The sequence below is a fragment of the Ahaetulla prasina genome, chromosome 1, assembly GCF_028640845.1.
Source record: "Ahaetulla prasina isolate Xishuangbanna chromosome 1, ASM2864084v1, whole genome shotgun sequence".
Lineage (NCBI taxonomy): Eukaryota > Metazoa > Chordata > Lepidosauria > Squamata > Colubridae > Ahaetulla > Ahaetulla prasina.
In genome coordinates this window covers 214,085,397-214,111,470 of record NC_080539.1, presented here as the reverse complement: position 1 = coordinate 214,111,470, position 26,074 = coordinate 214,085,397, and the positions used below count along the sequence as shown (strand labels likewise).

Genomic DNA, 26,074 nt, shown 5'->3' with positions numbered 1-26,074 from the left:
ATGGCCACCGCATCAGGCACCATCTGCCACCTTCACTCCTACCGCAGCAGGAATCCACCAAAGGGAGGATAGCAATCCTGGCATCTTCCAGGAAATCTGCAATCTCATCATGCAAACTGTTTCTCAAGGCATTGAGACAGCCTTTGCTCAGAGAGCCATCCCGGCCCCATCCACATCTGGCAGCACGGGCCATAGGATCCATTCTGAGAGCCATCCAACCAGGGAATGTGTGCAGCGAACCTGTTCTCCTACCCCCTCTCACCATAGTGAGGGTTCCTTTATGGGTGATGAGGTCATGGCAGACTTCAACCTGTCTGAGGATGATGAGTTTGCCCCAGACAAACCTGCTTCTACTGGGCTGTTTTGTCATGAGCTTTTTTATACATTATTACATAAGTCCAAAACCATGACCAATATGGTGGTTGCCTCACGGCAATTGGAGGGAGCCTCAGATCCGTCAGACCCCACTAAATTCCTTTTCACTGAACCAGTTTCAGAGCAACAGGCAATTCCATCGCCAAACCTCTTTATTGATGTCATTCAGCATCAATGGGGTCAGCCTGGTGCCATCCCTGCTCCAAGTGGTTCAGGCAAAAAGATGTACACGAATGGATCAGGAACTCGAGGACCTTTTCAAGGTCCCAACTGTAGATGCTCCCATGGCCACCTTGACCTCTTCTAACATATTGCCTTCAGATGCAGCGGAAGGCCTCTGAACCGAAGATAGGAGGGTGGAACTTTCCACCTGCAAGACTCATCAAGTTGCTGCATGGGCCATTAGATCAGCCACGGCAGAATCATTCTTTGCAAGAACTTCCTTGATCTGGCTCAGGCAAATGCAGGCAAGGGCCTCTCAGAATGACTCCCGATTGCACCAGGACATCAACAAATTGATTGCAGCTGCTGAGTTCACTGCTGATGCTACTCTTAATTCAGCTAAATTTGCATCCTGAGCCCTTGCTTCCAGCATCACCTCCAGGAGGTTATTATGGCTTTGACACTGGCAAGCTGACGTGAAAACCAAATGGAGGTTGCGGCTGCCCACTTCAAGGATGGTTCCCTCTTTGGGGTGGTCCTGGATCCTATTTTAGTTGAGGGGAAGGATAAAAGGAAAGTTCTTCCTTACGTTTCTGGAAGATCAGACAGACGTTCCTCCTTCCCTTATCACAGGCAGCCCTTTCGTACCTAGGATCCCAGGTTCCAAGCCCCGGCCTATCAAAGATCCTTCCAGTTGTCTTCAGATAGAGTACCAGACAGACAGCCTTTTCGAGACAGAACCAGACAACCTCAAGCCAGACGCCCCTTCCGTGGATCCGGCTTTCGGCCTTATCGCAGAAACAAATGACTATTCCGATCAGGATCCCATCGGTGGTCACCTTGCCATGTTTGCCAGCACTTGGCAAAGCACGACCACTGATGCCTCAGTGCTCCAGAACATCACACTAGGTCTCTCCCTAGAATTCAACTCCGAACCTCCGAGGAGGTCTGTTCAATGCTCTGTTTCCAGAGACCCCACCAAAAGAGCTCTAATGGAAGCTGAGATTCAGCACCTGCAGTCCATCAGGGCCATAGACCCGGTACCTCCTCCTCACCAGGGGTCCAGCTTCTATTCGATTCTCTTCTTGGTGGAGAAAAAATCCGGAGGAAGCAGAGCCATTCTGGACCTAAAACAACTAAACTTGCACATCAAGTATCGCCAATTCAAGATGCACTCCCTGCATTCGATCTTGGGAGGCATCAGACGGGGAGATTTTCTAACATCCATCCATCTCAGAGAAGCCTACCTGCACGTTCCCATCAGGTCAGCCTACAGACGCTTCTTCAGGTTGTTATCCAGGAGCCCACTTTCAATACCGGGCCCTGCCCTTTGGCTTCTTGTCTGCACCTCGCACCTTCACCAAGATCCTGGATGCAGTGTTGGCCTGCTTGCAGGCAACCACTATAAGAATGCAATGTTACCTGGATGGCATATTGATCCAGTCTGCTTCCTTCCAACAGGTGCTGCAGGACCTCCAGGTAACAATTCAAACTCTACAAGCTCACAGTTTTTCTGTAAACAGGGAAAAGAGCCACCTTGCGCCATCAACAGACATTGTCCATCTGGGTGCAAGGATCAACACAAAGTCCTGCCAAATTTTTCTTTCTCGAGACCGCTTCAACAACATCAGAGCCACAATGAGAAAGGTAAGGGCACTCAAGAGGGCCCCCCTATCGTTGCTTTCCCCATTACTTGGAAAAATGGTCTCCTGTCTGGCAATTGTACCGTGGGCATGCCTACACTCGCAACCTCTGCACTGGATGCTTCTGCCAAGCCAAAGGGCAGGCACCAATTATACTGAGACCAGGATCCTCATTCCCCCAAGGGTCAAGAAATCCATGCATTGGTGTTTGTCCCCAGCCCTGTCAAAGGGCTGCTCGTTTCAGGAACATCACCGTCTCATCATCACCACGGACGCCAGCCTTTATGGCTGGGGTGTTCACCTCCTAGATCAGGTGACCCAGGGTCGTTGGTCACCAAGCAACCTAAAAAATGACATCAACTGGTTAGAACTGAGAGCCACCCACCTGGCTCTCAGACACTTCCAGACACAGATAGTAGGCCATTGCGTGTTATTGCTGACGGACAACACTACCACAAAGCTCATGTGAACCGTCAGGGGGGTACTCAGTCCCGCCTTCTGATGAGCGAGGCAGCAGCGATGGCCCTGTGGGTGGAGAAACAACTTCTCTCGCTACATATCCAGACTCTCCAACACACAGGCAGACTGGTTGAGTAGGACCACCATCGATCAGTCAGAGTGGCAGCTACATCTGGATCTGTTTCTTGCCATCACGACTAAATTCGGCCTGCTAATAGTACACCTCTTTGCCAGCCCAATCAACAAACAACTTCTGCGATTTTTTACCAGGTTCCACACTCCAGGAGCCGAAGGAACCGATACCCTTTAATGCCAGTGGCCCTGGGGCCTCCTTTACGCCTTTCCTCTGACCCCCCTTCTACCGAGGGTCATCCAGAAAATCCTGGAACAGGAGGCGGAGGTCCTTCTCATAGCCCCTTACTGGCCACGACGGAGTTGGTTCACAGATCTCGTGAGTCTATCCATTACTCCTCCTTGGCGGATTCCACCAGATCATTTCTCCCTACGCCAGGGGGCCATTCTTCATCAGGAACCTCAATGGTTGCAGTTAGCCACCTGGCACTTGAGCAGGAGATGCCGAAGAAGGACAACCTTCCCAGGAAAGTTATCTTCACCATCCTGGCCTCAAGACGTCCATTGATAACTCATATTTATGACGCCACATGGTCATCTTTCTGTTGCTGGTGCCTCAGACATCATGTAATCCCCACATCTGCTTTGATCCCGCAGGTTTTGGATTTCCTTCAGGATGGATTGGACAAAGGTTTAGCCACCAACACACTCTGCCGGCAAGTCGCTGCTCTAGCGACTTTCCTGTCCTGTGAGGGGGCTACCACCCTTTTGCAACACCCCGTATTCGTAATTTCCTGAAAGGAACTTGCAATCTGTGCCCCCCTCCGGTCCACAGATATCCTTCCTGGGATCTGACCCTTGTCCTTCAGGTGCTCACATCATCTCCTTTTGAACCTTTGCGTTCTGCCAGCCTCAAATTCTTGACATTCAAGGTCGCCTTTCTGATAGTGATTACTTCTGCTGCAGAAAAGGATGTCTTGAGAAGGCAACATGCCCTGGATAGGCAATTTGATAAGGCCAAACAAAAATTAGCAGAGGCCTGCAGGGAAGATATTGCCCTTCTGAGGGCAACAGAGGTTCTAGCTCATCATTGCAGGCTGAAACCTTCTCACCAGCCCCTGCTGAATCAACCTGGATGGTCTTCCATCCTCCCTAGTGGTTCAGGAGAAAACCAGGAAACAGTCAGTACAGTTTTTGGAGAAACTTAAAGAACCATGCCAGAACCACCATATCAGGCACCATCTGCCATCTTTACTCCTACAGCAGCAGGAATCCACCAGAGGGAGGACAATATTCCTAGCATTCCCAAGGATATTTGCAATCTTATGCAAACTGTTTCTCAAGGCATTGAAACAGCCTTTGCTCAGAGAGGATTCCCAGCCCCATCTCCATCTGGCAGCACGGGCCAAAGAACCCATTCTGAAAGTCATCCAACCAGGCAATGTGCAGCGAACCTGTTCTCCTACCCCTCTCACCATAGTGAGGACTTCCTTTATGGGTGATGAGGATATGGATAACCTGTCTGAGGACGAGGAGTCTGCCCCAGACAAACCTGTTCCCACTGGGCTGTTTCATCATGAGCTTTTTTATACATTATTACTAAGGCCAAAATCATGGCCAGCATGGGGGTTGCCTCACGGCAATTGGAGGGAGCTTCAGATCCGTCAGATCCCACCAAATTCCTTTTCACTGAACCAGTTTCAGAGCAACAGGCAATTCCATCGCCAAAGCTCTTTATAGATGTCATTCAGCATCAATGGGAACAACCTGGTGCCATCCCTGCTCCTAGTGGTTCAGACAAAAAGTTGTACACGATGGTTCAGGAACTCAAGGATCTTCTCAAGGTTTCAACCGTAGATGCTCCCATGGCCACCTTGGCCTCTTCTAACATATTACCTTCTGATGCCGCAGAAGGTCTCTGAACTGAGGATCGCAGGGCAGAACTTTTCACCTGCAAAACTCACCAAGCGGCTACATGAGCCATTAGATCAGCCATGGCAGCTTCATTCTTCGCAAGAACTTCCTTGATCTGGCTCAGACAAATGCAGGCAAGGGCCTCTCAGAATGACTCCCGATTGCACCAGGACATCAACAAATTGATTGCAGCTGCTGAGTTCACTGCTGATGCTACTCTTAATTCAGCTAAATTTGCATCCTGAGCCCTTGCTTCCAGCATCACCTCCAGGAGGTTATTATGGCTTTGACACTGGCAAGCTGACATGAAAACCAAATGGAGGTTGCGGCTGCCCACTTCAAGGATGGTTCCCTCTTTGGGGTGGTCCTGGATCCTATTTTAGTTGAGGGGAAGGATAAAAGGAAAGTTCTTCCTTACGTTTCTGGAAGATCAGACAGACGTTCCTCCTTCCCTTATCACAGGCAGCCCTTTCGTACCTAGGATCCCAGGTTCCAAGCCCCGGCCTATCAAAGATCCTTCCAGTTGTCTTCAGATAGAGTACCAGACAGACAGCCTTTTCGAGACAGAACCAGACAACCTCAAGCCAGACGCCCCTTCCGTGGATCCGGCTTTCGGCCTTATCGCAGAAACAAATGACTATTCCGATCAGGATCCCATCGGTGGTCACCTTGCCATGTTTGCCAGCACTTGGCAAAGCACGACCACTGATGCCTCAGTGCTCCAGAACATCACACTAGGTCTCTCCCTAGAATTCAACTCCGAACCTCCGAGGAGGTCTGTTCAATGCTCTGTTTCCAGAGACCCCACCAAGAGGGCTCAAATGGAAGCCGAGATTCAGCACCTGCTGTCTATCAGGGCCATAGAGCTGGTACCACCTCCTCATCAGGGGTCCGGCTTCTATTCAATCCTCTTCTTGGTGGAGAAAAAATCAGGAGGAAGCAGAGCCATTCTAAAACAACTAAACTTGCACATCAAGTATCGCAGGTTCAAGATGCACTCCCTGCATTCGATCTTGGGAAGCATCAGACGGAGAGATTATCTAACATCCATCAATCTCAAGGAGGCCTATTTACATGTGCCCATCAGGCCAGCCCACAGACGCTTCCTCAGATTCAGTTATGCAGGGGCCCACTTTCAATATTGGGCCCTGCCCTTCGGCCTCTCGTCTGCTCTTTGCACCTTCACCAAGATTCTGGATACAGTGGTGGCCTGCTTGCAGGCAACCACTATAAGAATGCAATGTTACCTGGATGGCATATTGATCCAGTCTGCTTCCTTCCAACAGGTGCTGCAGGACCTCCAGGTAACAATTCAAACTCTACAAGCTCACAGTTTTTCTGTAAACAGGGAAAAGAGCCACCTTGCGCCATCAACAGACATTGTCCATCTGGGTGCAAGGATCAACACCAGATCCTGCCAGGTTTTTCTTTCTCGAGACCGCTTCAACAACATCAGAGCCACAATGAGAAAGGTAAGGGCACTCAAGAGGGCCCCCCTATCGTTGCTTTCCCCATTACTTGGAAAAATGGTCTCCTGTCTGGCAATTGTACCGTGGGCATGCCTACACTCGCAACCTCTGCACTGGATGCTTCTGCCAAGCCAAAGGGCAGGCACCAATTATACTGAGACCAGGATCCTCATTCCCCCAAGGGTCAAGAAATCCATGCATTGGTGTTTGTCCCCAGCCCTGTGAAAGGGCTGCTCGTTTCAGGAACATCACCGTCTCATCATCACCACGGACGCCAGCCTTTATGGCTGGGGTGTTCACCTCCTAGATCAGGTGACCCAGGGTCGTTGGTCACCAAGCAACCTAAAAAATGACATCAACTGGTTAGAACTGAGAGCCACCCACCTGGCTCTCAGACACTTCCAGACACAGATAGTAGGCCATTGCGTGTTATTGCTGACGAACGATGTGACGACAAAAGCTCATGTGAACCGTCAGGGGGGTACTCAGTCCCGCCTTCTGATGAGCGAGGCAGCAGCGATGGCCCTGTGGGTGGAGAAACAACTTCTCTCGCTACATATCCAGACTCTCCAACACACAGGCAGACTGGTTGAGTAGGACCACCATCGATCAGTCAGAGTGGCAGCTACATCTGGATCTGTTTCTTGCCATCACGACTAAATTCGGCCTGCTAATAGTACACCTCTTTGCCAGCCCAATCAACAAACAACTTCTGCGATTTTTTACCAGGTTCCACACTCCAGGAGCCGAAGGAACCGATACCCTTTAATGCCAGTGGCCCTGGGGCCTCCTTTACGCCTTTCCTCTGACCCCCCTTCTACCGAGGGTCATCCAGAAAATCCTGGAACAGGAGGCGGAGGTCCTTCTCATAGCCCCTTACTGGCCACGACGGAGTTGGTTCGCAGATCTCGTGAGTCTATCCATTACTCCTCCTTGGCGGATTCCACCAGATCATTTCTCCCTACGCCAGGGGGCCATTCTTCATCAGGAACCTCAATGGTTCCAGTTAGACACCTGGCACTTGAGCGGGAGATGCCGAAGAAGGACAACCTTCCCAGGAAAGTTATCTTCACCATCCTGGCCTCAAGACGTCCATTGATAACTCATATTTATGACGCCACATGGTCATCTTTCTGTTGCTGGTGCCTCAGACATCATGTAATCCCCACATCTGCTTTGATCCCGCAGGTTTTGGATTTCCTTCAGGATGGATTGGACAAAGGTTTAGCCACCAACACACTCTGCCGGCAAGTCGCTGCTCTAGCGACTCTCCTGTCCTGTGAGGGGGCTACCACCCTTTTGCAACACCCCGTATTCGTAATTTCCTAAAAGGAGCTTGCAATCTGTGCCCCCCTCCGGTCCACAGATATCCTTCCTGGGATCTGACCCTTGTCCTTCAGATGCTCACATCATCTCCTTTTGAACCTTTGTGTTCTGCCAGCCTCAAATTCTTGACATTCAAGGTCGCCTTTCTCATAATGATTACTTCTGCTCGCAGGATTTCCGAGATGGCAGCACTTTCAGTGAGAAAGGACTTGTGCATTTTTCACTCTAACAGGGTCATTCTCCGTTTAGACCCTATGTTCCTTCCTAAAATAAATACTTGGTTCCACAGGTCACAGGAAGTCATCTTATTGGACTTCTGTCCTAACCCCAAACATCCGACACAACGTCGATGGCACTCTCTGGACGTATGTAGGGCCCTGCGCACTTACCTTGACAGAACAGCTCCATTTAGGAAGATGGAATCCTTATTCATTTCTTTCCCTGGATGCCAAAGTAACTCCATCCACTATTGGCAGGTGGATAAAGGCCTGCATTTCTATGGCTTATGACCAGCAGAAACACCACCTTCCGAGCCACATCATGGCACATTCGACGCACAGTGTGGCCACCATAGCTGTATGGACCACTCAGGCCTCAATCTTGGACATCTGCATAGCAGCCATGTTGGCCTCTCTTTCACCCTTCATTCAAAACTACAAGATGGACCAATTTGCCTCAGCTGAGGCCTCATTTGGACTGAGAGTACTGCAGCAGGTTCTCCCTGTTGCTGAGACTTCGGATTCTTCTGTTCCCCGCCCTAGGGATATTTAGCTTGGGTATATCCCATTGCTTTGGACTCTCTAAACAGGGCACAGGAGAAGGAACTTTGGCTTACCTGAAGGTGTGCGCTGCATGAGAGTCCAACCCCTCCCTAAATTCCTTTGAGATCAGGAGCCTGGATAACCTTGTTCCTTTTCCAGGTTGAATTTTCGAGTTCGTCTTCTCAAGTTCCGGATCTTCGTTAATAAACTGGAGCTATGCAGGAAGAGGAAGTGTGTTTAAACAAATTCAACTCAGTCTCTGGCCAATCAGATGAAGTTAACACCCATTGCTTTGGACTCTCACGCAGCGCACATAGAAGGAACCTTCAGGTAAGCCAATGTTGTTTATATGGTTGGAACCATTTAATTATTATTTAATTATTTAAAGATGGTTTAGCAACAGTAATTGGATAAAAATATGTCCCACAGGCTTCTGATTGAGATATATAACAGGAAACTTCTTTCTGCAAATTGAGGAGACTTTCACCAGTTACCAATTTATTTCCAAGCCCAAGACAGTGGGTTAGACATTTACAGCCTTTCATGGCTTGTAATTCTCAGAAACATCAAACACCTGCACCTATTGTAATGTCAGCATCCACTGAGTCTCACAGCCATTGGGGATCCATCATAACAGGGGGAGCTAGAATTGAGAAAACCTTTTTTTTGCCTCCTAAATCCGGAATATCTTTCACTTAGAAATTTTGCCAGAAATTGTTCTCTTAGGCATTTAAAGTTACCATCTTCTATGCCTTGGATTGTTAGGATCCTTTCTGCTTCAATTTCTGTATTATATTGTTTTACAATTATATTGTAAGCATTGTGGTTTCAGATGGTTAAATCAGCACCGATCATTATTAAGTTGGAAGGCTGCATGAATTAATAGAATATCTATAGAAATATGGTGAGTAATAGAAGAATCAGTAAAGATTCTAACTTTTACTCCAACAAAACTAGAGAACGACGCAGTGGCCAATAGATTGGAAGAGTTGAGTCTACATACCAATGCCAAAGAAAGGAGACTTAACTGGCATGCAAGCTGTTGTATGATAGCTTTAATTTCACACATTTGTTGGCAAAATATAGTAGAAAAGGGAAATGCTGCTGTTCAAAGTGGCTTTGGGAAAGGCTGAGAAATAAGAAACATTATTGCTGATGCATGCTTTATAATTGAGAAAATGAAAGAATACCACAAGTAAATGATCATGGACAGTACTTCATTTATTATAGAAAGATCTTCATGATATTGACTATATTAGTCTGTGGAATGGAAAATGGAAATCCCAAAACAACTCATTGTCCACACATGAAACATACACATAAGAAAGGAAGCTATAAGTCTAGGTAAAACTTGGTTAAAAGACTCATTCCAGATCAGCAAACCAATAAGAGAAGACTGAATGCTTTCATTCATTTGTTTATGCGCTGAATATATATTGAAGGAAGCTGGATTGGAAAAAGATTGGTGTGATTTTAAAACTGGAAAAAGAAACAGAACTGTTGGCACTGTTCTGATAGCTGAAAATGCAAATGATCTGCAAGTTGTAGCAATGAAAGTCAAAGGGCACAATGAAAAAAAAACTGTTCTATAATTCAATGCAGAGAAGATCAAACTAAGAAAACAAAATATTGAAATGGTAGATAGCTTCTGTATTTTGTAATTGACTATCAATAGTAAAGGAACTGGCAGTCAAGAAATAAGTTGCAGAGTAGTATTTGGCAGACTATCGATGAAATCCTTGGAAAAGATGTTGCGATGTATTAAGACCCACAAAGTTTTAAATTGTGTAGGCAATGACACCACGTGGAAGCAAAGTCTGGACTTTGTAGAAGCAGGAGAGAAGCAGTAATGGTGCTTTTGAACTTTGATTATTGGAGAAAGCTCTTGCAAACACCATGGATACCCAAAGAAGACAAACAAGAGGATCTTAAAATAAATCAGAGCTCTCACCCAACACACAAATGTTGGTTGTGTGGTTCAGATTATCATATTGACATTATGTGAAGACCTAGTTCTCTAGAGAATTCTATAGTGCTGGAAAATGCAGAGGGAACGTGGGGGGGTGGGGGTGGGGGGGAAAGGACTGTCAGCAGCAAAATGGGTGGATTTGATTGCAGAGATATAATTGTACTGAAGGGCCAGATTGGGCCTGATGGAGAAGACCTATCTATATGGTTGCTAAGAATTGATGCTGGCCTAATAGCATTCAATCAAAGCATTATTTGAAGTTCTTGCCAGCAATGCTACTTTCTTTTTGTATTGTAAATTCAGAGCACTGATAGTAATCTGGCCTTCATTAAGGCTGAAGCTGAATAAGATATTGTTATTGCATATTGTGTTTTAGAACATTTACAACATTAGCCTTGGAAATCTGTACTATCTGTTAACCTATAGTAACTGTATACTCCATTTACTTCCTTCTATTTATATCACAAAAATGAACATTTCAATCCATCCTGTGTTTTTCTGCAACTATTGGCTTTCTGTCAATAACAAATATAGACAGGCTCAGTATAGTAAGAATCACATTAGCAAAGAATATGTATTATTTCTTTAATTGTCTAATGTAAATAGATTAAAGCAGCATTTCTTACACTGATAATTAGTTACAATCCTTTATGTGCTTACCTGAAAGCTTTCTTTCAGTTAGAATTGTATGAGATTGCAGAGTTAATGGTTTTGAAGATAAGTAAGTGGAGTTGAACTTGCAAATTATTTCTCCTTTAGTCCCTTCTGTGCCTGTTCCCCCCCTCCTCTTCAGAGAATATTCAGCCTCTCTAGAGGAGATTTATGATTATACAGAGGGGCAGGTGGAAAGAAAATCTTTTCTGCCATATGTTATTGGTTGGCAGAAAGAGAGTATTGGATATAATTTTACCTTTTTAGATAGGTTGAAGGAGAGAGTTCTGAAGAATCATTCTAACAAAATGTAGGCCTTATCCTTATTCTTAGTATGTTCTTCTGTAAATTAGCAGCGTGCCTTCTTTCTCCTCAGTTTCTGTGAGACGCAGAAGTAAATTATAATTTAATGAGTTGACGCTTAAATAATAGCTTTCCTCTGAAAGAAGAAGCATTTTGAATTTTTCACTTTTAATGGAGGACACTACAGTTTTATGTCATTTGATTTTAGTTCAGTGTAGTCTTTTCCTTTACAAGTGTGTAGGCACATTACATGAATGATGACATCTAATCTTCTAATAATTGAATATAATAAAGGTTTCTAAAGTTGCCTTGAAGATGTCCTAGACGAAAGCTAGTTTAGATGATACATCAAATTGGAAGAAGGCCAATATGGAGTGTTTTTGGTCTCAGCACTAGAAAATTGCTTGCACACTTGCTACCTGGACTGGGAGCATTTAAGATGGTGAAGTCTGAACAATATGAGGCTGAGGGCCTGATAGATTTCTGTTTTTTTGTTGGCTGGTGCTCCAAATTCATGATTAGATGCAGACTTTGCTTGAGACAATGAAAAAGTTTCTTAAGGGCTACCCAAACCCTTGAAGAGAAGATTGTTTTCTTGGAAAAAAATTCTTAAACAATTTTTAAGCATCATAAGTAGAAACTTGGTGATATTGGAAATATGGTCAAAACTCATGGCAGTTCGATTACAATTGACAAGTATTGGTAAAAAAAATCGTTAAGTCACAGGGAAATTAAAAGAATTATTTTACTGTGATTCTTTCATTTTTAACAAGTGGAACTAAGATCTATCCAGATATTATTTTTAAGTGAAAAAAGCTTCCAAAGCAAGGAAGCAAAAATTCTGTGTGTGTGAGAGAGAGAGAGAGAGAGAGAGAGAGAGACTGTTAGATGGACAAGTACGGTACAAGATGGTGGCTTGAGAAGGTTTGGAAGAAATTACTTGGTCCTGCTTTCAAGAAGAAACTTTCCCTTTTCATCTGGGACATGTTTTAGAGTGCATGTTGCAGACAATATTTGGCATGGCCAAGTTAAGGAAGAGGGACATTTTAAAGAAACCAAATATAGAGCTAATAGCAAAATGGATGAATGATACATGGGAAAATATTTCTTTGGATATGGTTCACTATTCATGTTTGAAGTGTAGCATCAACAATGCCCTGGATGGAACAGAAGATGATGCAATATATGCAGATGACAGAGCAGATGCCAGTGAGAAAAATGAAGATGAGGAAGATAGAAATGATGCTGTATTACAAGGGAAGAATCTGAAAATCCTTTTGCATAATCAGATGATGAAGATGGGGATTTTTCAAGATTTTGATAATTTTTGTATGGTTTCCCAGCAAATTCTGAAGGACTTCATTTGTTTTTATATTTTCTATCAAGAAAGTTTGTTTTCTAAAACAGATTCCATTTTAAATATGACAGTTGGGTAGTTCTGGATGACATATTTTTCATGATATAGATAGATTTTGGTTGCAATTTTGAGGGTCAGCTTATCCTCAGATAGGTTTATCTGTGATGTATATGGTATGAAAAAACCAAGGATTTTTTTGGGCAACAATGTGTGCATTCTGAGATGTGGTTTTTAACAGAATTTACAAACTGCTGCAGAAATAAAATTGAAGAAACTTAAGACAGGAGCAATGAGACAGAAATCTGCTACATTAAATTCTCTCTAAACCTATCCAGAAAGAAGACTAATGAGTGTCAATGAGATGGTCAACATGAAGAGAAGTCTCTGGTTCCTGTTTTTCGAATATGCTCTGTAGATTCTTTCTTCACTCCATTTTTTAATAAGATTGTTAATATTTTACCCTTCCTTTTGTTTGTATCTTCCTGCTGAGAAATAAAGGGGGAAAAAATCCTAAAAGGTAATTCCTAATAATAATAATAATAATAATAATAATAATAATAATAATAATAATAATAATAATAATAATAATTTAATTTTTATACCGCCCTTCTCCTGAAGGACTCAGGGCGGTTAACAACCAAATATACCATACAATAAAACCAAAATTAAAAAACTTATTCAATTTAGGCAATAATTTAAAATATAATACATAAAATAAAACCCAATTTAAAATCCCATTTAAAATTCGTGATATTTTTCTAGACAGGATATGCAGGTATAGGTTTCAAACACTTGGAATTTTAGGATTTGTTGTTTGGTATCTTCTATTGTATCTTCTATTTCCTATTTTTTGGGACTGGAATGGTAATTTTATGTGATAAATATTCTCAGGATTGTAGAGATTATAAAGACCTGCTGATTGCTTTATTATGAATCTGACTCAGATCACCATTCGGTTAGAAATTATTTTCTTCCCTTTAGGTAAATTATTTTTTGCAGTATATCTCTCTCTGTGTGTGTTTGTACACACACACACACACACACACACACACACACGCACGCATACATACGTGCATACATACATACATACATTTACTTCCTTCTTACTTACTTACTTACTTACTTACTTACTTAGTTTATCTCAGTTGCTTTCCAGCTTTCAGTGAAATGAATATCCAGAAAGAAGCTTCACTGCTTCATCTTTGGAAAGAATGGAAAAGTAATATAATGTACACAGAAAGTAACAATGTCAGTTGCTTTGTAAATTTAGTGTTTTAATGGAAGGATGCTAAACTTTTTGGGGAGTTAAGGATGTAACATCCTTTGTATATGCCAGCACTGCATATAAAAGCATCAGCATGGACAAGACCAAACTAAATTTAAGTCAATATATTGAAATGTATTTAATTTAGCAGTAAGTGTAGTATGATGTTTTACAGTCTTGGGATGTCTGAATCTGTACCCTTGTTAAAATTGAATAGGGGGGAGCACACAGTCTTCCCTCATGGTTTGGTGATGTAAATATATTAATTAAAGTAAGTGATAATATATCCCATATAGTTCTCTGAGTTGTAGTATGTATGTATATGAAGAAAGATGGTGGAGTTTGGTTACCAAGCATAAGAATAACATAGAAACATAAACACAATTGGAGTAAAACCTGAAAGAAACTCTTATGATGCATTGGAAGCTCCTTAGTTCTTTATAGTGAGATGAAGGATCATTTTTCTCTAAATGATTAAAAAAAAAAAGGCTGCTGATTTTCATTTTACTGATTTGTGTTTCTTTTAGTGTGAATTTATAATTTCAGTTTGTGATTTGGAACTGTAATTGTGTTGTAAACCGGAGAGAGACCGAACAGTATAATGCAAGCCTGACAATCCATTCTTTAAGTAGAATAATGGCTGAAATTCTTCATGATTAGAAATACAGTATCAACATAATCGATTTAACAACATTACACCGGAGCTGAAAATAGACTGAAATCCCAAGCCAGGCATCTACCGTGTCTGAGTGAAACATCTTTCATATGGTTCTAAGATGAAATTACTCCTGAATGAATAGCATCTTCATTTATCTTCAAAGCCTCCTCTGTGGTACCGGTGAATGTACTCTTCACACATTCTGCAGCAGGAATTACATTACAGCAGCATTCCAGGGTAGTATAAAACTGATTGTTCTGGAAAATGAACCTGGCTTTGCAATAAATTACATTTGCAGGTACAAAAGAACGTGTTGCTTTGTTTAAAGTAGTCACAAATACAATTAAACTCTTAATTTATGTTAAACTATAAATGCGACTATTATCATAACTGCATTAGGCATATACTCTATCATTCCAAGAATGATATTGAACCATTTTCATTTATAATTTTAGACAGACGTTGCAATTTAAAGCATCTGCCACTGCTTGATAGGAAAACTGGAATATTTTGTGCATTAGTTCATGTTGTATAATTTCCACTTTTTTTCCACTTGTCATTTTTTAATGAAAGAAAATGCAGATCCCTTTCAGTGTCTGCATATTGACATTCTCTACAGCCGTATTTTAAATATTAATCATTACAATACTACTAGGACTGGCTTTGATTTATTTATAAGATTAATAATATGCTATTCCAGAAAAGCCTTGGTATTACTTAAAATATCTGAGCGTGGAATCTTTCTTCATACTTTATGGAAATCATCTCTCTTCATGTTTTTTTGTGAGAATAGGTTTATGGAAATTTTGCTTGTCTCGAATGTGTATTCTGTTGTGGTGGAAGAACCTGAATATCAAAGCAAAAAGTTTATTAGGGAGCAATGCGTTTGTCATTGCTGCCCACTGTTCCTCATTTTCAGGTATAGCCACAAAGCCTATATGTTTTGGAAGTTAACCACTCTCGTCTGTTTACAGAGCTGACCTGTTTAGGGGCTCAAACACCTTAAGACTTCTGCTTTTTTAGGAGTGAGAAATTTCTAAACCGAGATGTCTTCTAGGGGATCCTTACCCACAGTTTAAGTTGCTAAGCTACTAGTCCATTAGAAGTGCCAAGATTTATTTTTCAGTCAGCTCAGGTCGGTATAATGCAAGGTACAGATAAGGCAGCTTTACGTGCTGTAGGTTGGACACTTTTAATAGTTGATTAAAGTTATCTAAAGGACAAAAGAATGGATCTTTTTAAAAATGTGAAGTAGGCTATACTTTAATTTGTGGGCTAAGCTCCATGAACAATTGGAATTGTAGCAGAAAATTTCATCAATTCATTTTAAAACTACAATAATCATTATTGCCAAAATGGAATGTAAAGTTTTTTTGGGTGCAGTTTCTTTTTTTAGAGAGAGGTTATCACAGTAAAGTGCAAGAAAATGGAGATTTTCAGATTGCTGTAATTCTCTGTTCATTTATAGTTGCGTCCAGAGTGATGAATTTGTGATAAGTGCAATGTTAGAAGCCAGTACCTAGAAATATACTTTTCCTAGTTATCTGTTTTGGAAAATAATTATAAATAAAGGAATATTTCTTGTGGCTTAAAATTATAAATACTAAAAACTGTTTTGCCTTTGTATAATGTGGAGATTTTTAATTTACTCTTCTTTATTTTCAGGCTTTTTTACAAATGTGCAATCTGCCAGTCCAGGTGGTTTGTAGGGCAAATGCAGAATATATGTCCCCATCTGGTAAGTGTACCAATCATTTACACTACACCTGTGCTTGGAAACTATGGCAACAGTATCTCATCTTGGAGATCAGTTGGAGTTACTGTATGCTGCACGATGCAGTAGCTTGTTTCTTGGTATGCTACAGATTTTTTTTCTTGCAAGAAACAGAAATAATACCTTTTCATCATTAAACTGTATTAAACGGCAGTGTTGTAAGGCCAAGGTAAACATACCGCTAACAATTCTGTGTGTTTAAATGTGAATTGCCTCGGTCAGGATGGAAGTAGATGGAAGAGTCTGGTTTTAACATTAGATGAGGAGAGATGACCTGTCTTCTTTCTTACATTCTACCTTTGAGCAGCTTTTTCCTTTAATACCCTAACAAAGATTACTTTACAGAATTGAGCTCTTGGAGTGATTGCAGAGAGAGGGCCCAGATGGAGGTAACCAATCATTGTCTATGTCCTCATGTACCCCTTTCAGGTTTTACAAGCAGGTCCTCTTCAACATCCTCTTCTAATTTGGGGGCAATTCTATATGCAAATATACAGGGCTGCTGCTGTGCTCTCTTATTTGGTCTCATTATGAACGAAAGTAGCATATTTTTTTGGTTATTTGATGCTTATTATCTGTTGAAGGGGGCATGTTCAGAAAGGAGTTTCCCACACTTCATTGTAGGTGAAGAGTAGGACTGCCATATCTGGCTTGCAAAATCCAGGCAACCACTGAATGTCAACAAAGAGATCATGAAAAATATAACTCTTTGCTTTCATCTAGAAGTCACCCAGATCTTTGCAGAGTGAGTAAGGTAGCATACCTGCATATTCACATGCAGACATAACTTTCCTCATTGCAGGAAACAAGATGTGTCTGCAGTGGGCACAGCTGGACTTGTTAACAATGAAATCCATGCAGGCTAAAAGATGCTTCGATTGAGTATTGTGGGACTGAGTTCACTGAGATTTATTCTCCTAAATTTCATCATCTAGGCATGTCCCCTTATGGCCTAGAGAACTATTGGGAATATGTACATTGTCTTCTATGAACATAGCCTGCTAATTAGCCAATAATGTGGTGTGTTCTTATTCCCCATTAGCTGTGGTAAAAGGAAATATCTAAATAAAGCAAAATTCAATGTTAATGGGAATGTTTTTTCCCCAGTTTTTGAGTTGGCAGGTTGAAAGCATTTCCTGCTGCCTACCGCAAAAGCCTTTTCATCATGCATTATCATATACATACTTGCCTGTAAATTAGAGCTTGGATAAACGGGGCTTCTGTGAACAGAAATTGTGGTGCTAATTCTACAAGGTTAAAATTCAGAACCACAAATGCATTTTCCTCTTTTTATGAGATTCCACATTTGAGGACTGCTTGCTTGGCGCTGCTCTCTTTCTCTCCATCTGTTAATAGGAGAGCACTTAACTCGCACCTTGTGAGAGCACTGATATGCTGACTCTTGCTGTAGGAACACCAAAAGCTCATTCTGTTTATGGTATGGTAGTTCCGTAGAAGCAAAAGCTTGATTGATAGGACCATAGAGAAGTCTAGAAGTTCAAAAGGCCCTGCATTCCTTTTGCAGTGTATGTCATTGTGCAGAGGCTGGCTTGCAATTCTTTTTTTTTTTTTTTTGAGCCAGTGTAACTGTCAGTGACCAAAATTCCCCCCCCCCTCTTTTCTCAGTAAAAATAAAAGCAAGAATAGTCTAAATATTCATTGGACAGTATTTCACATTTATTTGTGTAGTCCTTCATTGAAGAGACTGACATTACAGGTAATTCTTGACTTACCACAGTTCATTTAGTGAATGTTCAACGTTACAGTGGCCCTGAAAAAAGTGACTTATGACAATTTTTCGCATCCTCATGGTCATGTGATCACAATTCAGATGTTTGGTGACTGGTTCATATTTATGACTTTTGCCCGGGGTTATACTTTTTGCAATCTTCTGACAAAGTCAATGGGGAAAGCCAGATTCATTTAACAACCAGGTTACTAACTTTATCAACTGCAGTGATTCATTTAACAACTGTGGCGAGAAATGGCATATAATGGGGCAAGTCACTTTAGAAATTCTCATCTTGAAGTCAATTGGGTCGTAAGTTGAGGACTACCCATATTTCACAGCAAGAGGTTCACTGCGTGCTCAGTTTCTGATGAGGCGTCACTAAGGTTTGAGCACAGAGTTAGCACAGATAACAATTTTTATTAGAATTATAGTAGGGTGGTAGTTTTATTATAGGTAGGTCAAATGTCATAAAAAAGCGTGCAAGCTTTTGAATTTTTCAGGACTTTTTATTGGGGTATAGGAAGAAGTAGAGAAAAGTAAAACTTAGGTTACCGTAGGTGCTTTAGTCTAAAGTTTTCAGTATCTCAAAATGAAAATTTTACATTTCATAGGAAAATTACTAATGGATAATCAGATCATATCTAGTAGTTTTTGAATAAAAGGTAATAGACACCTGTCTTTCTCCCTTTTTGAAAACACAAAGATTGGCTGGATCACTAATGTATCTTTTATCAGAAGTTACCCTGAATGCTGTTCGTGGATATTATTTTTTAAAAATCTGTATCTTGTATATTTTACATAATTTCTGTGAAACTGACACAGTACTATATATTAAAGTATAGCAACTTTAGCATTTACTTTAGTATTTGGAACAAATATTAAGTGGTGATATTTTGTGACATTTGTTTTCAACAATCTTTGATTTGTTACTAATGTACTGCATGAAGGCTAGTTGCATACTTCCTGCACCTCTAGATGAAATATGATCAATTTTTCAGTCAATTGATGGTGCAGATTCATACCAAAACAAAATACACGTGCTTGTACATATGTATGCATGTGCAGTAGCCTTTCTGCTATTAACTGGTGCTCAGGGTAGTTATGTTCTCGATTATGAATCCTCAGACAGAAGATTCTTGTCATTTGGGGGCTTTGGTTTATGTAGCCTGATATAAATTGTTCAACCCCAATAACGCTTCTGAGGGAACAAGAAGCACTTTTCTGCTACCAGAATTCCCTGGATGCAGAAGGTCAGATTTTTAGGAGGAGCTGAGGTCTTGGTATCACTGAATGACAACCAAGCTACACAACTGTGTAATTTTGTTTAAAATTACACATGTTGTTTTATTGTTCCATTACTTTCCCCCTCCACCCCTAACAACTAATTGTTGCATTGAGCTGTTCTTTTACTATAATTTTGATGATGATGATTGGTCAAAGATACTTGACTTTTTTTTTATAAGGACAGTAGTATTTGAGTTTCACAGAGATTTGTATTCAGGGAAGGATCAACTACTTTTGCCTAGAACAAATACTATCAACCTATGTTTTCATACATCTTTCAAAACAGATACTCAAACACAAAACTGAAATCTCAGTTTCACTGGGTCCCTGTTCTTATCCTTCTGGTTCATTCGGAATGCTATGTTGGTGATGAATGTTGAAATATACTTTTCTTTTCACCCACAGGAAAAGTGCCCTTTATTCATGTCGGAAATCAAGTCGTTTCAGAACTCGGACCCATTGTCCAGTTTGTAAAAGCCAAGGTAATGTGTATATATTTTTTTAAAAAAGATAAATACCTATTCTGCAGTTGTTTTAATTATTTGTTTATGAAATTATCCTGACAATTTGATAAAACCATAGCTTTGAAAATTAAATACTTTATTCTTTCAGAAAACACTGCATTAATTAGCTTTTAAAATGTTATCCAGTTCAGTGGGTTACTTTTCTGCTGAGTGCTTATGTGTAAAAAGACTTGTACATTTCTATCTATTATTAACTTTTTTTTGTACAAACAATATTCTGTACAATATTTATCTTTCTCTCTATACATGTCCATACTGAAGAAACCCTGCTACTTATCCAGATAGCACACAAATTTGTATTACCCAAGAATTTCAGAAAGAATTTCAGAAAGAGGTCCTACAGCCGCCTTGCTCATCCTGATGTCTTTTAGTTGTATTTAAATTGCAGCTCCCATATGAGATCCTTAAACTGAAACAAGTTTAAATGATAATTATTGTAAAGTCTTCTTTGAAGAGAGTTCAACTGGTGAGGTAATGTGCTTGAAGTTTTCCTTGCAACAATACAGACGAAGCATGAAATTGTCTTTTGGATTTTTTATTTATACTTTACAATGTAACCTATAGAACTGGTATTTCTTGGTTATTTCCCACCAATCCTGATTGGATCATTTGATTCAGGATAACAAACTGGTATTGTTGGGCCATCTTCTGAAGATGAAATTTGTGCAATGTAGGTTTCTGGCTGCATTATAATGGCTGATGTTTAGGTCTTCACATTGGCGGGAGAAAGAAAGAAAGGAATTTTCTCTTTCTTTAGCTACTTGCATGCTCTGAAACTATCTTGAGAGTGTGATCAAGTTTCAAGAAAATAAGGGAGATGGCAAGATATCTGTAAGGGAGATGAAGAGGGAGTGAAGATATGCTTCTTCCAGTAGGACCTTTCAGCCAAATACATATTTGTCTTGAATACAGCGTTAATTCCATTTTGAAGCAAATGATATGAACCCAAATATTCTGGGCTTCATACATGGTGATATGCATCATTTGGGTATCTAAATATTTTCTGTAGCTTAAATTTCTCGTTCATTTAGGATGTATATGTGTACGCATAATTTTGATTTTAGGCGAGCAACTTTTCCTTCCTTCTTTCCATCTTCCAAATTTACTAATTCATGTGGCCTTAAAAGCCAATTCCATAACTGAACTGATTAATAAGTAGACTTTTATTTTTACCTTTTTCTCCAATATTTTTCTCAAGAGTTATTATTCTGTAAGATGGTGCCGTGATGTAATGTTATAATATCAACTTGTTCGTTGATTGTTTTCAGTTGATATACAGTAGATAGAAATTTATAAACTAATTACATGGTAATTAAAATGGGAGAAAGCTAAATTATAGGTTGAATCCTAGCATTTGTCTAGTGTAAACATATTTCTGATTATATATTCATATACAACAAGGCTTCAACAGTAACTACCTAAAGAATTCTCACTTGATTCAGCTGAGGCAAATCCTTTTTAAATGATTTTTTTTTTTACCAATTTTAGCGGTTGAGATATCTCTTTGAAAGGGCTTCCATTTTTCAAATTGTTTCTCTGTATGTCTTGGCTCTATAGGAAGAGGCCCGAGCTGTCCAAAAGCCCTTTGGATCCTGTCCTACATCTAAGATAGGGTAGGCATCACCTTGGTGCTCTCCAGAGGGTTTGGATTGTAACTTTGATCATTTCAGAACCTTGGCCATGCTTGCTGTGGCTTTTGAAATTAAGATATATATTTTTTTAAAAAAAAGAAATGCACAACCGAGTTGGCTATTACCGATTGCTGCATGCTCTGTTTGCTATCTTGGCTGTTGCCAAGAAATAATGTTGCACTTAGTTCTTGGCTTCTGCAATCTACTGCATAGAGAACACTTTGTTTAAATCTTAAAAAATTCCAAATAATCAATATTTATGCTTACTCTTGCTTCTTTCTTTAGTCTTGTAAATCAATACCCATGCATCGTATTTTAATAAGGTATTTACATCACCATAACTCACTTCAGTTTATTTACAAAGATGTTGTATTTATAAAAACCACTCAGCAGAAAAGCAAAAGAAAGGTTTACTGATCACTCTGTACTTTTCTATTTAAAAGATTTCACTTCAATATCCCCCTCCCCCCCAGAGCCTCTAATAGTCTTTGAGATCTACAAAGCTGCCTCTTATGTGTAATGTTGCAAGGGATTGTTTTGAATGAGAGAAAGGCCTGGACTTCAATAAAGTTTGGAAAGGACCCAAACGGATAATTTTTGCTCTCCTTTCTCTTTCCTTCCTTCTCTCCTGCCTTAGGGCCATTCACTTAGTGATGGGTTGGATGAAGTCCAAAAAGCTGAGATGAAAGCCTACATGGAATTAGTCAATAATATGCTTTTGACAGCGGAGGTATGGCAAAACACTAGTAATTTGTCAGTCTTGGGAAATGAATTATATCGAAGAGGGGGAGTAAAATGCTATTTTCTTTGTAACATTGCAAGCCACAGCTACCATTTGTGTATAGAACAAAAAAGGTGGACTTATGATTAACAGTGCTTCTCAAAAAGCAGCACACTTTTATGTACACTTCGCAATCCTTTTCAGATTATTTTTGGTGCACTGAAATATTGTATTTGCTTCATGATAAATCTAGTAGCCGTATTTATGTGTTTTAAATGTTATTAATGGCTTGTTTGGTAGAGCTAGGAGAGAAAGCTGCAAGGAATAAATGACTGTGTAACCTTCTCCGTTATGAAGTTTAGTATTCTTTGGTTTCTAGCTGTATCTTCAGTGGTGTGATGATGCTACAGTCCAGGAGGTGAGTGATTCTGCAGCATACATCTTAATTAAATTTTAATAAGAAAACACTTTTGCTCACAATTGCAAGTCCCTACTCATAAATGAAACATAGAGGTTTATACCACTAATGATACCAGGTTTTTTTTTTTTGCTTTAATTTTGCTTGCATATACATTTCGGATTACTCTATGTCATTATTGGATGTGCTGGTTTTAAAGCAAATTTTTTTAAAATATAATTTTAAAGGCTTGCTTTTTTAGCTGTAAGTTATAAATCATTACACAGAATCAGGTTCTGAGGCAGAGCCACGGCAATAAAATCATAGTTAGACTGTATAAGAACACAAAAATCCTTTTTCCCCCCTTTAAAGATCACTCATCCAAGATATGGTTCTCCTTATCCTTGGCCTCTGAATCGTGTTTTGGCCTATCAGAAGCAATGGGAGATCCAGCGTAAAATGAAGGCTATTGGCTGGGGCAATAAGTCACTTGAACAGGTCAGTCATTAGTTTCCAAGTCTGATTTTTTCCCCTTAGAAAATGTAAAATGTAAGGTTTCAGGGAGGCACTGATTTCTTTGTATCTTCTTGGTAAATTAAATAAAAATTAGCCTTTGCTGTCTATGATCTGAGATAATGGTTTTACTGTGTGATATATTTTGATTTGCTAGATACATTTTTTAATTTCTGTTTTTATAATACAGTATGTTTATAACGAAACAGGACACTTAAATGACCAGAATATAAGCTGTATAGAGCTTTAAAATTTAAGATCAATGTGTTGAAAAAATGGCATCCAGTGTAAACCTTTCAATATTTGAGTAATAGGACCATAGTACTGGGCATTAGATGGTTAACTATGAGTAGAAGTTAGTATTAGGTGAAGTTCCCAAATGCTCTCATATATGTACTTCAGGGTTATTTTTTAACAGCAACTGCTATCAGATGTTATTCTAGAGGTCCTTTTAATGTTTGGATGAAGGCTTCTTGAAGGAAATTTGGGGGAGGGGGGAAGTCCAAGTGTTCACAAAAATTATATATGAGGTTATTTGTATAGGTTTGTCTCTGGGTTGAATCTAAATACTTGGTCTGGAAACATGTTAAGGACTAATCCTGTTTGATTTTTAACAGGTGCAGGTACATCACTGTTGCATTTAAAGCAGGGGGGTCAAACTTGCGGGCTGCGGGCTGAATGGGTCATGCGCTGGCCATGCCCACTCTTGTTTTAGTGAAGGGGGAAAAAGTTGTGATATGTCACATGATGACAACGTGACGCCGTGAGTTTGACACTCCTGATTTAAAGGATAAAGAATAAAAGATCATATGGGAAGGACAAGAACTTTGTAGGACGAATATTGTTAAAAATGTTACATATGCAATGTATTTTTAACTAAAGCTTTTGTTTCTTTAGCAAATTAAAATTATTTTCTGCTCTTCTGTGATATCTGTATTCTTTTTAGGTACTTGAAGATGTAGATCAGTGTTGTCAAGCACTTTCTCAACGGCTTGGGACACAACTGTATTTCTTCAATAAGAAGTAAGTTATTTAATTTAAGAGTTCTGCCAAGAATACATTTCCTCAAATGATGGGCAAATGTTTCTCCTGCTGTATTTCTTTTCTTTTTTATAGATGAAATAAAAAACTCTTCTCTTATCTAACTTTTGGTAAAAAGGGCATCATAGTAGCTGCCTATTGGTCCAGGAGCTAAGAATCAGGAAATAATTTCTTTCTGTATTTCTTAATTTATGAGTGAAGGAATGGCTAGATTACCTCTGGGCAACTTGAGAGAGCTACAGAAGGAGGCAAGAAGGAACATCTAGGAAGGTTAATGGGTTCAAGTTACAAAGCACTTGTGTGAAGAATTTCAGTGAAAGGAGTTTCCAAAAAAGTTTTTAAAAATTTGATTTTTGTCTAAATCTGAACACACTCTAAAATATAGGTTAAATTAAAGAAACGCTACCACCGCAAGTTTATTTCCATTCTAAGTTATTTTTTTATTATATCCCTAAATAATATGCTTTAAAAATAGTATTTACTTCATATTTTCAATGCTTTGATCACTTGAATTGATAACAATTCCATTCTCTCAGAATATCTCATTTGATGGTGTGTGTGTGTGTGTGTGTGTGTGAGAGAGAGAGAGAGAGGAGTGTGTTTTTACGTTCACTTATATTAACATTAAGCTTGAATGCAGTCTAACTCTTGATCCTCAGATTAAAAGGACAGAACTCAGAAAACAAAAACTCAAGATCATTGATGCTTTGCAGTGACAGGGTACTTAAGTGCCAAATCTAGTCTTCTTTTTGTCTTTATTAATGTCCCTGCAGCCCATCAATTTCTTCATCATTAAGGCAGGTATGGCCAGCGGTGAAATGCACTTATCTTCTCTACTGGTTTGGGAGTGTGAGCTTGTGTGCCTCTTCTGCACATGCACGTCCCAGCAGGTGGGCGGAGCCTCCCACTACCAGTGCTACCGGTTCACACGAGCCGGATAGATCCGGCTGGATTTCACTGCTGGGCATGACTGTGCCTTGGTGAAGCATTTGCATGCTTCTTCATCATTGTTGTAGTTTTCAAGCCTTAAACTGGCAACCTTCTGTCACCATCTTAAGGGGAAGAGGTCCAATAAAGACAGTTGATAGCATTTTCTCCTCAAAATGGAAGGATCAAGATAGTATGCCGTGGTCTGGATAGATAACTAGTATTAATGCCTAATGTGACTTGCAATGGTTGTGTTCTCTCATCCAACATACTAATTTTCTTTTGTTCCTAGGCCAACTGAATTAGATGCTTTGGTATTTGGACATCTGTTCACAATCCTTACTACCCAGTTGATCAGCGATGAACTGTCGGAAAAAGTGAAAGGCTACAGTAACCTCACTGCATTTTGCAGAAGAATAGAACAACACTACTTTGAAGTTAAGACAGCCTAGTCCTTCCTTCTCCAAACTGTCTTTGATAAACGGAATGCTTATGATGATAGTAATAATAAAATTAATATGTTGACTATGCTTGTTTTATTTGAAAAAGATAGTAGCACAGATTTGAAAATTGGGCTTAGCTCACAATTTGAGTCAGCTGCACCAAAACTGTTGTAGCCAAGAGAATCTATCTGTGTGAATTCAAGAAACCCACTGTATTTAAAGCAAAATTGAGTTTTTCATTATACATGTTTTTCATTATACATGTGCCATTTTAATATTCTTTTGAAGTGACCTTGAAACTATATTGTATCAAGATGTAAAACAATAAAGTTTAGACAATTCTATAAGTATTTTTCTTAATATTTTTTAACTGCCTATACATGCTACATTTTTACAATTATTTGCATTACATCCATTAAACTACTAAATTGGGATTGGTTATCTATGTAAAATGTTTACATAAATAAAATTTGCATTTTTATCCTGCTATTAAGCAGAATTCTTTTATCTGGTTATTTAAAATATTAACAGTAAATACCAAGAAAAATTACACATAATACAGAACCTCTAAAATGCATTAATTTATAGTAAAATGTAAAAATAATAAATAAAAGATAAAATTATTCAGTTTTTAAATCATTCATAATTCTGGAGATCAAGAAAGTCAGTCTGAATAAATCCCTTGTTTTTGAGTTGGTTATTTC

At 39.8% G+C, this 26,074-nt stretch overlaps 1 protein-coding gene across 1 annotated transcript in view; it reads left to right on the top strand.

The window, feature by feature from the left end:
* MTX2 (metaxin 2) overlaps positions 1 to 25,859 on the top strand; it is a 48,063-nt gene extending 22,204 nt beyond the window's left edge. Inside the window, exons 4-10 of the mRNA XM_058189955.1 lie at positions 16,049 to 16,121; positions 19,579 to 19,655; positions 21,966 to 22,058; positions 22,429 to 22,467; positions 22,819 to 22,944; positions 23,906 to 23,982; positions 25,220 to 25,859. Coding sequence (XP_058045938.1) covers positions 16,049 to 16,121; positions 19,579 to 19,655; positions 21,966 to 22,058; positions 22,429 to 22,467; positions 22,819 to 22,944; positions 23,906 to 23,982; positions 25,220 to 25,379 — 645 coding nt within the window. The 3' untranslated portion in view covers positions 25,380 to 25,859. The remainder of the gene's footprint in view (positions 1 to 16,048; positions 16,122 to 19,578; positions 19,656 to 21,965; positions 22,059 to 22,428; positions 22,468 to 22,818; positions 22,945 to 23,905; positions 23,983 to 25,219) is intronic.
* Positions 25,860 to 26,074: the final 215 nt, after the last annotated feature.